We start from the raw sequence: 13,873 nt of genomic DNA on the forward strand, positions 1-13,873 counted from the left end.
CCTTAATATCGCTCCCCTAAATGCTCCTAGGGAAATTGAGTCAATTGTCGAGAATGGGAAGTGCCGCATATACTGGAACTTTATATTCTCGACAATTCATTCTGTTGCTCACTCGATGCCTGACATGGTTCTTCTTGACTTCGAGAAGCGAACCATGTTCGTTATCAAATTTTCGGCACCAGCTGACAAAAACATCATAGCCAAGGAGAATGAAAAGAAAGAGAGGTATCGAGACCTTATAAGGGAGTTGCAACGATTGTACCCGGAATATTCTGTTAAACTGATCGTCCTTATCATCGGCGCTCTTGGAGGTGCCAATTTTTCACTTGCTAATGGCCTAAAGAGCATCCCTGCGTGTCAACAATATGCTAGAACACTTGCGGGAATAATGCAGAGGGCGGTTGTCCTTGGGTCGCTCCGTGTTCTTAGGGTGCACGAGGCTTTTGTTGGATCGTCGTATTGATTCCTTTAAAGACTGTAACCACCTATCTCACGGTTGTGAGACGTGGTTGTGGCTGAAATTTTACTGCGATTTCGCTGGAATCGGGTGCAATTTTTCAGATTAACACCCGCTCCCGGCGAAATCCTGCGGTTGTCCTTATGACAAATTTTTAATTATATATTTATATTACCGGATTATATACTTTGCCTGTAACATATATAAATAATAAGAAAAAAAATTTAAAAGCAATATTACAAAGGTGAAGAGCTTAATGCCTACTTTTGTTTTCCGTCTTCAGTAGATATCAAAAGTTCTGCGAAATCTGTCATATTATGAGAAAAAAAAATACTGTTATATTTTTGGATAATTCGCTTGCATATGGAATTAATACCTGCAGATTTAGCGTGTTTGTTTCAAGATTGATAAGTGCAAGTAAAGATAGAATTATGTCGCATGCAATTTCCATTCTAGTAGATAATATTTTTCCTTATGAAGCTTCGAGTCACACAAGTCTTATTTTAACAACTTAACTTCAAAATTTTCATAACCAGAGAAATTTCAAAATGAAGATACATTGAACCTTTTTTTGCAGAAATTATTCTTCAACTATTACGGTTATTAATATGAAAGAAGATGCCGGTGGAAAACCTCAAAGAAGGAAAGCTTATTTTTTTCAGTTTATGTCTATCCTGCCCGGTAAGAATTTGCAAAACAAGCAATCATTTATCAATAATTTTATAATCTTTACTAACAATTAAATAATTTTTATAGGTTACATATTAATGATAGATGTTGGCGCAGTTTCAGCATGGCCTTCTCCGGCATTACCCTATCTAATAAGTGAAAAATCAGAATTTCCTGTCTCAGTGGAAGAGAGTTCCTGGCTCCCATCTGTTATAAACATCTCTGCCCTATTTGGAAGTATACCTGTTCCTATGCTTATAAATCGAATAGGAAGAAAGTATACACTTCTAGTATTAGGTCTCCTGCAACTAATATCTTGGATTCTAGTAAATCTTTCTTATAATTACACAATCTTATTAATAGCAAGACTTTATGCTGGATTTTGCATAGGAGGAACGTTCGGTATGCTTCCTATCTACATTGGAGAAATTTCTGAAAAAAATATTAGAGGTTCATTCCTCTCTTTAGACAAGATATTTATGAATGGTGGTGTTTTCGTCATTAATGCACTTGGAGCATATCTAACCTACAAAAATATGAACTTGATTATGATGAGTGTACCAATGACTGCAATATGTATGTTTCCATTAATATCAGAGACGCCATACTTTTATTTATTGAAAGGCCGAGATGAGGAAGCTATCAATACCCTTATGAAATTGTCAGGAGTGAAAAATCAGGAGATGGTTATGGAAGATATTAAAAGAATGAAAGAGGCTATCATCGAAAGTAGAAAATCAAAAAATAGTAGTTTACGAGAAATTTTTATTGATAAGGGTAGTCGCAGAGCTGTGATAATTATATCAATTACAAAAATAATATACGTATTTACAGGCCAAGTAGCAATTCAATCCTATACTCAGGAAATTTTCAGCTACAGTGGTTCATCTATCACACCGGGACATGCAGCAATGATCCTAACAGGAGTGCAAATATTTGCAGGATTACCAGCTTTTCGATTGAGCGATAAATGGGGAAGAAAACCAATATATTTATTTTCTGGATTTACAACTGCACTTGGGTTAGGAATAGTAGGATTGTTCTTCTTTTTGAAACTGTTTCTAAAATATGATGTGTCTAATATAACATGGATGCCCTTGGTATTTTTGGTTTTAACCCAATTTTCATGTAATGTTGGACTCTCTACTATGCCCTTCATATATTCGGGAGAACTTTTATCAGTCAAAGTAAAAGGCGTTGCTACAATTCTTACATCGATTGTTGGAACGCTGTCTTCGTTTTCTGTAAAAATGTTGCTACCTTTCTTAAACATGACAGTTGGTATTTATACCAGCTTTTTTGTATTTTCTGGCGCGTGTATTATTGGACCTATTATTCTCGTCAGTATTGTTCCTGAAACTAAAGGTAAAAATTTGGAAGAAGTTTTAGATTTAATGAGTGACAAAAAGAAGATGGAACAAACGAAATTCTAATATGCAGAATGCAGATATTATGAGGAAAGTTATGCTTATTATTTGTCTTTTTTGTCATCTTAAATTCACAAAACATGTGTATTTTGTATTGATTTTCCCGAAAAATACAAGAATAATAGTATGAGTTTATAAAATGGTTTCGACGTATAATGCCAATTGTGGTTACTTTATATTTAATTTAAGTTGCTAATAATTACTATAAATATTGTAAATAAATAAAGGTCGCGAACTTATCCCTTTGTCAGAGAATTTTTTCCTTTAGGAAAAATATGGACATTAAAGACGATTATGATTGGCTCATGAAAAAAGAAGTATGCAAAGCCAAGAATTCGACTTATAGTATTGTAGCATTTTTCTAGTATAGCGAGAATCTGCATTGATTATAATTTTTTGATTACCAGTTTTTTTATTCGAGTTTGAACTTTTTGTTTATGTCAATTTATCCCTATTAGACCAATAAAAATTAAAACTCATTTTTTTGCTATTAAATAAATTTTTGTATAGCCCTTATGTTATCCCCATATTTTGGTCGCACATCGAATTTCATCAACATCTTTCTCTTGAACGGCTGAACAGATTTTTAAGATTTTCAAGCCAAAATGTTTGTTTAAAAAGTAAAACACATGAAGTCTTTCCTTCGAATATAAAAACGTAGAACTTTTTAGAAAAAATAACTTTTTTTTAATTGAGCTTCTTTTTTCAAAAGAAAAAATTTTTTACAAGCAATGTGAAAGGACCCCGCACCAAATGTACAGTTAAAGGGCCACCGGTGAAAAATTCTAAAAAAAATTTTTTTTGTATTTTCGAACCTGCAAAGCAATAATTCGAAGAAAAAAAGTAAGAAAAATAAACAGTTTTTTTACAAACAATTGTCAAAGTTTCAATTTTTACATGTATTTTAATAGAAAAATGCTGATTTTCGTGAAAAGTTATTTTCTCCTAAACTAATAGTTGAATTTGGTTCAAACTTGCACAGTTTTACTATCATTCCTACCAAAATAAAAGATTCATATCCAAGATCTAGAAAGATAAACGGTTTATGGGGTATACACCATGATATAAGGGTGTTTTCATACCTCAAACACCCAAGTATGGAAATTATCATTTCTTAGTAACTAAAATCACTAGGTATCTTTTATTCAATTACTAGGGTATGAAATAACTTTCAGATAAGTAGAGGAAGTGTGCAAGTCAAGGGGTTGTTTAATCATCCCTTATTTAGAGAAGCAGAGAAATTAACTTTTCGTAAGGAATAAATCACAAAAGATCAGACTTATTAAATCACATTAAAACATATGCAGGTAGCCTTATTTATCAGGATTTGCAGTAGAATTTATTTTCAGGGTCATTTAATCATCCCCTAATTATTGAACCAAGGAAATCGGTACTTAAACGGGATAAAGTACCAGAGATTTTTTATTATAACATTGATGAACAGAATCACTTTAAAATATATACAGATAGCATTTTTCATTAGGATTTGCATTAGAATTTATTTACAGGTTCATTTAATCATCCACTGATTATTAAATCAAGGAAATCGATATTTTAAATGGGTTAAAGTATGAAAGATTTTTTATTTTAACATTGATGAACAGAATCAAATTAAAATATATACAGGTAGGGTTTTTTTAGCAGAATTTGCATAAGAATTTATTTTCAGGATCGCCTAATCACTCCCTATTTATAAAAACCCAAAGAAATCGATCATTTAAACGGGATAAAGTACCAGAGATTTTTTATAATAACATCATCTCCTTCGTGTTTGCTTGTGTGGCAAAACATAAAAATACTTATAGAGTTTGCACGTGTGGCAAAACAGCCAATACATTACTTGGGGTCAGATTAAATGCTTCTACTTTATCTTATGACTTTGTTTCTGAAGAAAAATTATGTAAAGTGGTCTAAAAAATTATTTTATCCTTAGCTGGGCGAGCATCCGACAGAATGTCAGGCTTTAAAGATGTCAGTTCGAGCGGAAATTATTAAGCGCTGGGATTTTTTCTGCAAGGAAGGCCTAAACAAGGAGGACTTTGAATCTCTAAATAAAAAATATGCCTGCCTCAAAGAATTTGAAGCTCCCAAACTAAGCACACAGATTTCAGTCACTATGAAGGAGTCCGCTTTAGCTAGAGACTAATCTATGTGATTCTGCGAGATTCTTAACTGCGATCATTCACAAACAATTTAATTCTCGAAAGGCCTTCATTGAACCTGGATTATCAAGAGAAACCAAGGCAGTTTTAAAAGAAACAAAGATCGATGAGTTTCTCTACGGAAAGGAGTCAACAAAAAAGATTAAAGAAACCAAGGCAATAAATAAATTAGGAGAGAACCTTAAGGTGCAACTGCCTACTAAGCCCGGTGCACAGACTCCAGGGAAGCAAAATTTAAACTTGAAGACCCCATTTCCGAGACGTTCACTAGCAGAGGTACACTACTCTTTAAGAGGACGTCAGAGACAACGGCTGTTTTTCAGAAACAGGCAACAGTTTTTGAACCCCAGAGCTCAAGGGCCATCTCAACAAGGCGCTCCGATGCAGAAAACGGAGAAGAAACCCCAATGAATGTAAGTTTTCAAGCGGGTTGCTTAAAATACTTTTATAACAAATGGTCAGAAATAACAAACGATAAATTTATACTAAGTTGTGTGTCAGGTTACAAAATTCCACTTAAAACTGACCTACGCAGGGTCAACAATGACCAAACCTTTAACCCTTTTCTAAATCAAGAGCAATTTTTGAATACACAAATCGCTATATAGGCTCTAATTAATAAAGGAGCTATCGTTAGATGCCCCGAATGCAAAGGTCAATTTGTATCTCCCTATTTTCTGCGCAAAAACCCAAACGGTCCTTATCGATTTATTTTAAATTTTAAATCTTTTAATAATCTGGTTGTTAAACAACAATTTAAAATGGAGGACCTTTGAACTACGGTACAATTAATATTCCCGGGTTATTGTTTAAGCTCCATAGATTAGCAGGATGCTTACCTAACTATTCCTATTCATCCAAGAAGTAGAAAATACTTCAGATTTCGTTTTAATAATATTTTATACGAATTTGTTTGCCTTCCGCTTGGACTTTGTACTGCATCCTTTGTATTTACTAAGCTAATGAAGGTAGTGACTAAATTTCTTAGAAATCGGGTCCTTACATCAGTAATATATCTTTATGATATTTTGCGCATAAAAAGTACTTTCGATAAATGTACACGCAATGTTGACGAGACAATCTGTTATAAGAATTAGGATTTTTCATTAACTAGCAAAAATCAAATTTAATACAAACTACTAAAGGTACATTCTTAGGGTTTATCATTGATACGAAGAAATACGCTATTAAATTACCTCAAGAAAAACGGGATAATATTCTTTTCTTAATTAACAACTTCTTGGAATTTAAAGCTTGTACAATCAGAGATTTTGCACACATAATTGGTAAATTGATTTCCTGTTGTCCTGCAGTTGAATACGGTTGACTATACACCAAAATTTTAGAAAAAGAAAAGATTTTTCAGCTAATTTTCAACGATTATTCTTTCAATAAATTTATGAACATATTTGATTCGGTTAATGAAGAATTAAGGTGGTTATCAAGGACAGTATTCATTATATTAAGAATAGATCCTTTGCTATGACTATTTTTACGGATGCTTCAACTACTGTTTGGGGAACCACAAATGGTACTAGGTAAGTTTTTAGGGTTTGGACTATAGAGGAACAGAAACATCACATTAATTATTTAGAATTACTGACAGTCAAAATAGCCTTACAGTCATTAGCTTCAGACATTAGAGATTCTCAACTTTTGATTAGGGTAGATAACACAACTGCGCTCTCATACATTAATAAAGTGGGTGGCATCAGGATTAGTAAGCTTTCAAAACTTGCTAGAGACATTTGGCAATGGGCTGAAGCTAGGAGAATTATTTTACTAGCATCGTATATTCCATCAGAAAATAATGTGGTTGCAGACAGATTGTCTGGAATTACTAATTTTGACACTGAGTGGGAATTAAATCATTGTTATTATCAATTGATTGCTAAAAATTTCGGACAGCCCAACATTTGATCTGTTTGCTTCTCAGGACAACGCAAAATGTAAAAATTTTGTTTCCTGGAATCCAGAGAAAAGCTCTTAATACGTTGATGCTTTCACAATTCCTTCGTCAGATTTTTACTTTTATGCATTTCTACCTTTTTCCTTGATTCTCACTGCACTTGTCAAAGCTAAACGAGAACAGACATATGGTATTCTAGTAGTACCCTTTTGGACAAATCAGCCCTGGTTTCCACTTTTCGAAAGCCTAATGGTAGGTAAACCTATAATTCTAAAAGCTAAGAAATATTTGTTGTTATCACTGTTTAGGTCTCACCCACACCCATGGTTAGAGCACATGAGTTTGATTGTGAGCAGAGTATCTATAAAACATTCGTAAAGAAAAATATCCCCACTCAGGCATTGGATATAGTTTTAGCTTCGCTCAGAAAATCCACATTAAAACAATACAGAAGCGCGTTAAAGCTTTAGAGGGCCTTTACGCAAGCATATCATCTTCTTTTTTTGGACACTGAACCAAGGGGGGTCTTTATATTTTTTACAGCACGGTTCTCTGCAAGGGCTTCTTATGCCACGTTGAACTCCTATAGGAGTGCAATCTCATTAATTTCAAAAAATCGGGTGGGCGAGCACCCCACTATTACTAGATTTTTTAAGGGAGTTTTTAAGCTAAGGCCCTCAAGGCCAAAATATGCCACAACTTGGAACGTTTCCATTGTCTTAGATTAATTAGAGGAGCTTGATATTGCTAATTTTCAAAATTTAACTTTTAAGACAGCAATGCTTCTTATGTTAAGCACTGCTCAAAGCGCAGACTTTGACAAAAATCAAGATAAGTAATATTAAGAGCGTCATGAATGGCTTAGTAATTACCATTCCCGACATTGTAAAGACTTCTAGGCCAGGGCGCCTCCAGCCGAATCTACAGCTACAAGAGTTCACAGATAGACCTAGATTATGCGTAGTTTCTAAGATCTTATTATACCTTGATCGTACCAAAACTTTAAGAGGCAACTGTGACCAGCTTTTCGTATCTATCAAAAAACCGTTTCATGCAGTTAGTACCCAAACTCTTAGTAGATGGGTTAAAAATAATTGGCTAAAAGCGAAGTAGATGTTTCCCATTTTTCTGCACAGTCAACGCGCCATGCTTCGACGTCAGCGGCCTTCGAAAAAGGCCTAGATTTCGATACTATAAGACGTACCGCAGGGTGGTCAGATCTCTCTCAGGTCTTTGCTAGATTTGATAAACGTTCGATCATTAGCAACACCAGTGTTTTTCCAAAATTTGTGTTCAATGAAACTACTTAATAAAATTTGAAACTTAAATACCTCAGCAAATTTTTGTTTTCTTTTTTACGAAAAATCACTCTAAATAACTACTCCTCGCTCGAATACATTACAACCCACCCTTCTAAATAAATATTATATTTTTTCACTCCCGTTCCCCATATTTAAGTTTCATCGCTAGTTTTTCACTTTAAAATATGAAGTAGTTGGGCCTCTCGGGAAATAGAGGGCCCTACTGGCCTTTTTTGCCCTCTAAAGACGTGTGCTGCCTGGCGGACAGATGAGATACTACAGTGTTATGTATTCGAGCGAGTACTTCATATAATTGCGATCGAACTTCATTTTTTTAAATCTCGATGATAAGAGAGATTTCCTATATGATGTGTCTATGACTCTTAAAAAAAATCTTGACATTTACCGTGTCTGTGAAAAAAGATTCTTCTTTCGATCTCTACTCTCTAAATTTGAATTAGTTAAAAATTTTACCAATTTTAATCAGTGGCTTAATTCTAGCTATGGAGCAGTTATTTTTACTAATTTATCAGTAACAATGACTAATTTATCATAAACTACTAATTCATAGCTAGAATTGAGCCACTAATTGAAATTAGTGAACATTTTAACTGATTCAAATTTAGAGAGTACAGTAGCTTAGTGGGTAGAGCACCCTACCGGAAATCGGAAGATCTGGATTTAATTGCAAGTGGAGCGAAGGAAAGTGATAGTTTTTCACAGATAAAATTTAATTTAAAACATTTTACAGAAACAATCAATTCGCAATTTGAGAGGTATCTTAGGTCGATAGTGTAGATACTTATTATCATGTAATATGATAAGTATCTCAACTAATCGGTCATTTAGCATCCCGATGATGATATTGATTTCATTTATCTTAAATCAATGACTCTTTAGAGAAAACCTTGCCATATAGCACGTATGTGGAAAAAGATTCTTTTTGCGATCTCTCAAGTAGCTTAGTGTGTATAGCACTGAATCGGCAATCGGAAGACCTAAGCTTAATTCCGAACGGAGAGAAGGGCAGGGAACTTTTCTCGCAGATAAAATTTATGTTAAAATATTTTAGAAAAACGAAATTTTCTGAATTTGAAGGGTACCTTAGACCGATAGTCTATGTATCTATTTTCATGTGATGTGATAAGTATATCATCTGATCGGTCATTTAACACTCCGATGATGATACAGATTTCCTAGTACTTATAAAGTATTTCAGAAATCTTACGTTTACCAAAGACAAAGGTGAACCTAAAAATAAAGTGTTTTTAATTTTGGCAAAATTACTATTAAATAAAAACTTTAGATATTACTAAGGGAAAATTAAAAAATTAATATTAGATAGATGTAATAGGTTATTAAACATTTATTTTAATATTCCGCCACTTAATTTAAATTTTCATTTGTATAAGGATGAACAGGGCCTACATTAATATATGTATAATAGGGTTGTCCACATTTTTTCTAGAATTTGTTTCCATTTATTTTATATTTATTTCCAAACATTTGTCATAAACAAAAAAAATCACATCCCGTTAAGTCTGATTAATAGGGTACCAAAACGCCTATTTTTGTTTTGAGCAATTTTCTCTTACAATAGAGATAGAAACTCGTGGTTTTTTTTACAAATTTTCCACTTTCTGTCCACTTTACAATTAAGGTAAGTAAATTATTCAAACATAGTAAACGAAATAATTGTTTTTTAGTAATGATATTTCATTTGAATAATGTTAGAAATTTTAGGCTTTTTCTTAAATTTACAATTATTCGTCTACTTTACATTTAAAATGAGTTAATAATTGATTAAATTTAGCAAGAATGATTATTTAAACAAATTTTTTTTAGAAATTTCTTTATCAATGCCAAATAGTTGCGGTTTCTTCTGAAATTTTCAATTTTTTACCTACTTTTTACATATAAAAGGAATAAATAATGCAAGTTAACAAATGTGGTTTTTACAAAATTTATAATTGTTTATAACTATTTTGTCTTAGATAAGTGCAACGAAGTCACATTTTTTTCTAACCTCATAAGCCTCTTGTCCAATTTTAACTTATTAAGGTATTAATTAATACAAGTTAACAAACATGTTTATCTAAACAATTGATTATTTTTAAAACTATCTTCTATTAGAGTAGAGCTAGAAATCTTTGGTTTTGCTTCAACTTTTTAGTTATGAACAAATAATAACTAAACCTTAAAAAGAATCATTTTTTAAATAGTATTGTACTTTTTTTTAACAACCATGTTCGCTCTTTCCCAATATAAAAAAATGAATTTAAATAAAAAGTTTATCTTACACAAGAGACAAAAACAAAGAATGGAATCATTAGAAGTAGCCAGGATTCCTGAGTCTATAAATGACTTGTAAAACTTTTGTTTTAAAATGCAAAAAAAAGTTTATTGCAAAGCGTAAAAAATAAGAATTGAACATATTTTGATATCAGCCCCCCTCCCTTCCAGAAAAATATATTTATGAAAAAGAAAGAGATCATTTAAAATATGTTTCTCTCTAGTGTTTATTTATTATTTGCTTACAACTGAAAAGGCAAAGCAATGTTAAACATTTTAGAAAAACCACGCCTTTGTGCGCAGTTTGTCCGCACATTGTACAATTATAAAAAATTGTTTAAACAAATATTTTTGTTAACTCGAATTAATTATCAGTTCACTCTAATTGAAAAGTGAACAAAAAGTTGAACATTTAAAAAACATACATTTTTAGCATTATTCAACGATAATATTATTCAAAATAATTATCAATTATTTGATGTATTAACGTTAATGAAAATAATCGAACAATAATAATAATAATCATCATAATAATCTCTAATCGAAAATTTGACAAAACATGAAAAATTGTTTTTAAAGCAACGATTTTTTATCTTTGTTATAATATTGCCAATAAAAAGAAAAATTTATAAAAATTCTTGAAAACAATAATAGATTGTTTAAAAAATGTACATAAGCATCTAATCATCAGTATAAAGTACTATTTTATGTACAAGAAACAATTTGCATTAAAAAACAGCAAAAAGTCATAATTAGCGCCGTAAGCTCGCAAAACCCATTTTTTCACAAGTGGGGTGTTTTTGGAGCCCTATAAAAAAGACTTGTGGTGGAGATATTTGAGAAGTAATATTTTATTCGTCTTCTATGGCTATTTTGGAGAGAAATGTTGAGATTCAACTCGATTCATCTAATATTGGCGATTCTGAATGAAATTTACGAAACGTCTTTTTTCTAATGGGAAAAGCTTTTTAAACTTTATGGGGCTTGCGCCACTTCTTAATATCATTTTTCATGGCTTAATTTTTTTGTGAATGCGAACGAATCTCCGGGAAATATGTATGAAAATTCGAGAGAAAAAATATCATGATCCATTTTTATACCACCCTAGTGTATAACATTCTTGATAAAAGAATAATGTAGCAATTTAACCGCATTAACAGTTTTTTAATTTAAAGGTAATAAAATAAATTTTATGGTTTTTAAATCATTAGATACTGAAACCATTTATAAAAAGGTCAGGAGTAGTTCTTTTTTGTCAAAATGAAACAAAATACGCAAAATGCAGAAAATAAGCCCAAACACATGAAAAGAAAATAATTTTATCTAATTAAGGCCATGTAACGAGTCGGTCACGTGACCAAATTTCTATCTTACCGGCACTTTTTTTATTTCTTAACATATTTTTACACGAAGCGCCAAATCGAGGTGAAAATTTGGGATAATAAATAGGAAGCATCAAGAAACGTGGGTCTGGTCCTAAATTTTAATAATTATGAAAAAAGCAAAAAAAAAATTATTTACAAAAAAACGATGTGGCACTTCTGGTGAAAATACGTTATGAAATAAAAAAAGTGTTGGTAAGGTAGGAATTTGTTCACATCACCTACTTATCACAGGAGTTTAAAAATGTACAATGAACGAAAACAGCCTTCAGGTTAAAAAATAATGCTAAATCATGAGCTGCATCTCATTGTCGAAAACCAATCAAAGTATCGTTAAAACAAAACAAAATTGCAATAAACGTCACTCAAAACAGAAGAATCAGTGTTTGCCACGTTATTATATTAATATTAACAAAATAAACGAATTTTCAAGTAAATAAGATAAATTGCCAACCAAAAATTAAATTTAGGTTCATTTCCAGTTAGTCAAATAATATTCAACCAAATAGATGAATTTTAAACTAAAATATGAATTTTCATAAAAGAAAATTAATTTCTACCAAAAGAATCGAATTTTAAATTTAAAAAATGAATACTCAATTGAAAATAGAATTTAGTCCACGCATCTCGTACGAAAAGAGGTATTTTCACCGTATTAAGTAAGTAATTCGCGTTTTTCAGCTAAAATTGTTTATTAAGGGGTCCTGATAAAAATTCCAAGTTTTCTAGAAATGACAACCGTGCGTCCCCGAGAAGTTTCATTTTTAGGCAAAATGTTCAACACCTCAATTATACAAGAGAAAATTCTAAAAAAAATTGAAGGAAAAAATTTTTCTTATTTTAAATAGATTGCCGAGTTATAGTCCTACAAAGAAACCAGATGTTTTGGAAAAAAGGGGCGGAAACCCCCAATTCTGATGAAGCTTGTATCTCTGCTTTAGAACGTGTTAATTTCACGAAAAAATATTCTGAATTTTAATTAAAGTAGACTCAATTTCGAGTAATTACAAAGTTGTAGAGCAGGAAATTATGCGTAAACCAAAAAAAAAAAGCTATAATTTTCTAGTCTCCATTTTGAGCTATTCGTAGCCATTTTTTTCAATTTTACTCGTTTTGTACATAGTCTACAAAAAGGCGTTAAGCGAATAAATTATAAAGGACTAAATTTGGTGTAAAATAAAAAAAAATGTTTTTGGCCATTTTGGTGGCGTATATGCATTTGTACTTCATTCCAATAAAAATTTTTCTTCTTCTTTGATAATAAACAACAGATTTGTTTAAATAATATGCTTCACACTATCATTTGTGTGCATATTTTATGTAGTTACTTTATGAAAATTACTTCCAGAATATCTGTTGTCGAAAGTAAATGAAGAGAAAATATATAAATCAACTGCTTTTACATTGTTTATTTATTATGCATAAAAATGTTACTAAAGAGATTAGTTTTATAAAGTCGTATTGTTGAGAATATCAAAAATTGATATACCAATCATCGCAGAGAAAATAATTAATGTTAATTTTTTGTAATAAAATATTATGTGAAAAAATCTACCATTCAATTATTAAAATTAATTTTTTCATCACTTGCATTATTACATAATTAATTTCTTTATATATTCCTTTTTTTCTTGCCCTACTCCGCACGCTATCCACACTCGGCGCTAGAAGACCGTACGCGCTAAATGCCCGCAAGTGATGAGTTGTGCATCACTGGTTTTGTGAAACAAATTAGAAAAAAGATAACAGAGTTATTTCATTTTGCACACTTATTTCAACTAAAAGGCAAACTCGAAGCAGAGATGATGTGACTCTAAAAAAATGTTCAGTCACTCGATATATTTTAATAAGGAACTGAATCTCTGTAATTATAATATTTTGAAACAGTTCTCATATGTTTAAAAACAACATTTTAACAAGATGAAAATACGGAATTTGTTAATATGTGGGGAAGAAAATTCTAAGTCCACCGAAATAGTGAACTCAGGTAGTGACAAATGTAGTGATGACCCAATACAGAGAAGAAAGGCTCATTTTATATAATTCGTCTTTACCTTACGTGGTACGAGGGTAGTTCAATAAGTCCTTAGAATGAAGTATAAAAACAATTTTTTTTGGGTAAATTTTTTTTTATTTTTCAACATAATCTCCTTGGAGCTCTATATACATGGCCAATCGCTTTTCAAGTTTTTTTAATCCTTCAGAAAATTGCGTTTTCGGAAGTTCCTCAAAATAAGCACTTACAGAGGCAATGACGTCTTCGTTGTCTGGAAA

At 31.7% G+C, this 13,873-nt stretch overlaps 1 protein-coding gene across 1 annotated transcript in view; it reads left to right on the plus strand.

Moving 5' to 3' along the window:
- LOC117169949 (facilitated trehalose transporter Tret1-like) overlaps positions 1 to 13,873 on the plus strand; it is a 23,367-nt gene that overhangs the window by 5,102 nt on the left and 4,392 nt on the right. Inside the window, exons 2-4 of the mRNA XM_033356460.1 lie at positions 1,035 to 1,138; positions 1,214 to 2,508; positions 9,586 to 9,630. Coding sequence (XP_033212351.1) covers positions 1,035 to 1,138; positions 1,214 to 2,508; positions 9,586 to 9,630 — 1,444 coding nt within the window. The remainder of the gene's footprint in view (positions 1 to 1,034; positions 1,139 to 1,213; positions 2,509 to 9,585; positions 9,631 to 13,873) is intronic.

This window comes from Belonocnema kinseyi, chromosome 3 (assembly GCF_010883055.1).
Source record: "Belonocnema kinseyi isolate 2016_QV_RU_SX_M_011 chromosome 3, B_treatae_v1, whole genome shotgun sequence".
Taxonomy (NCBI): domain Eukaryota; kingdom Metazoa; phylum Arthropoda; class Insecta; order Hymenoptera; family Cynipidae; genus Belonocnema; species Belonocnema kinseyi.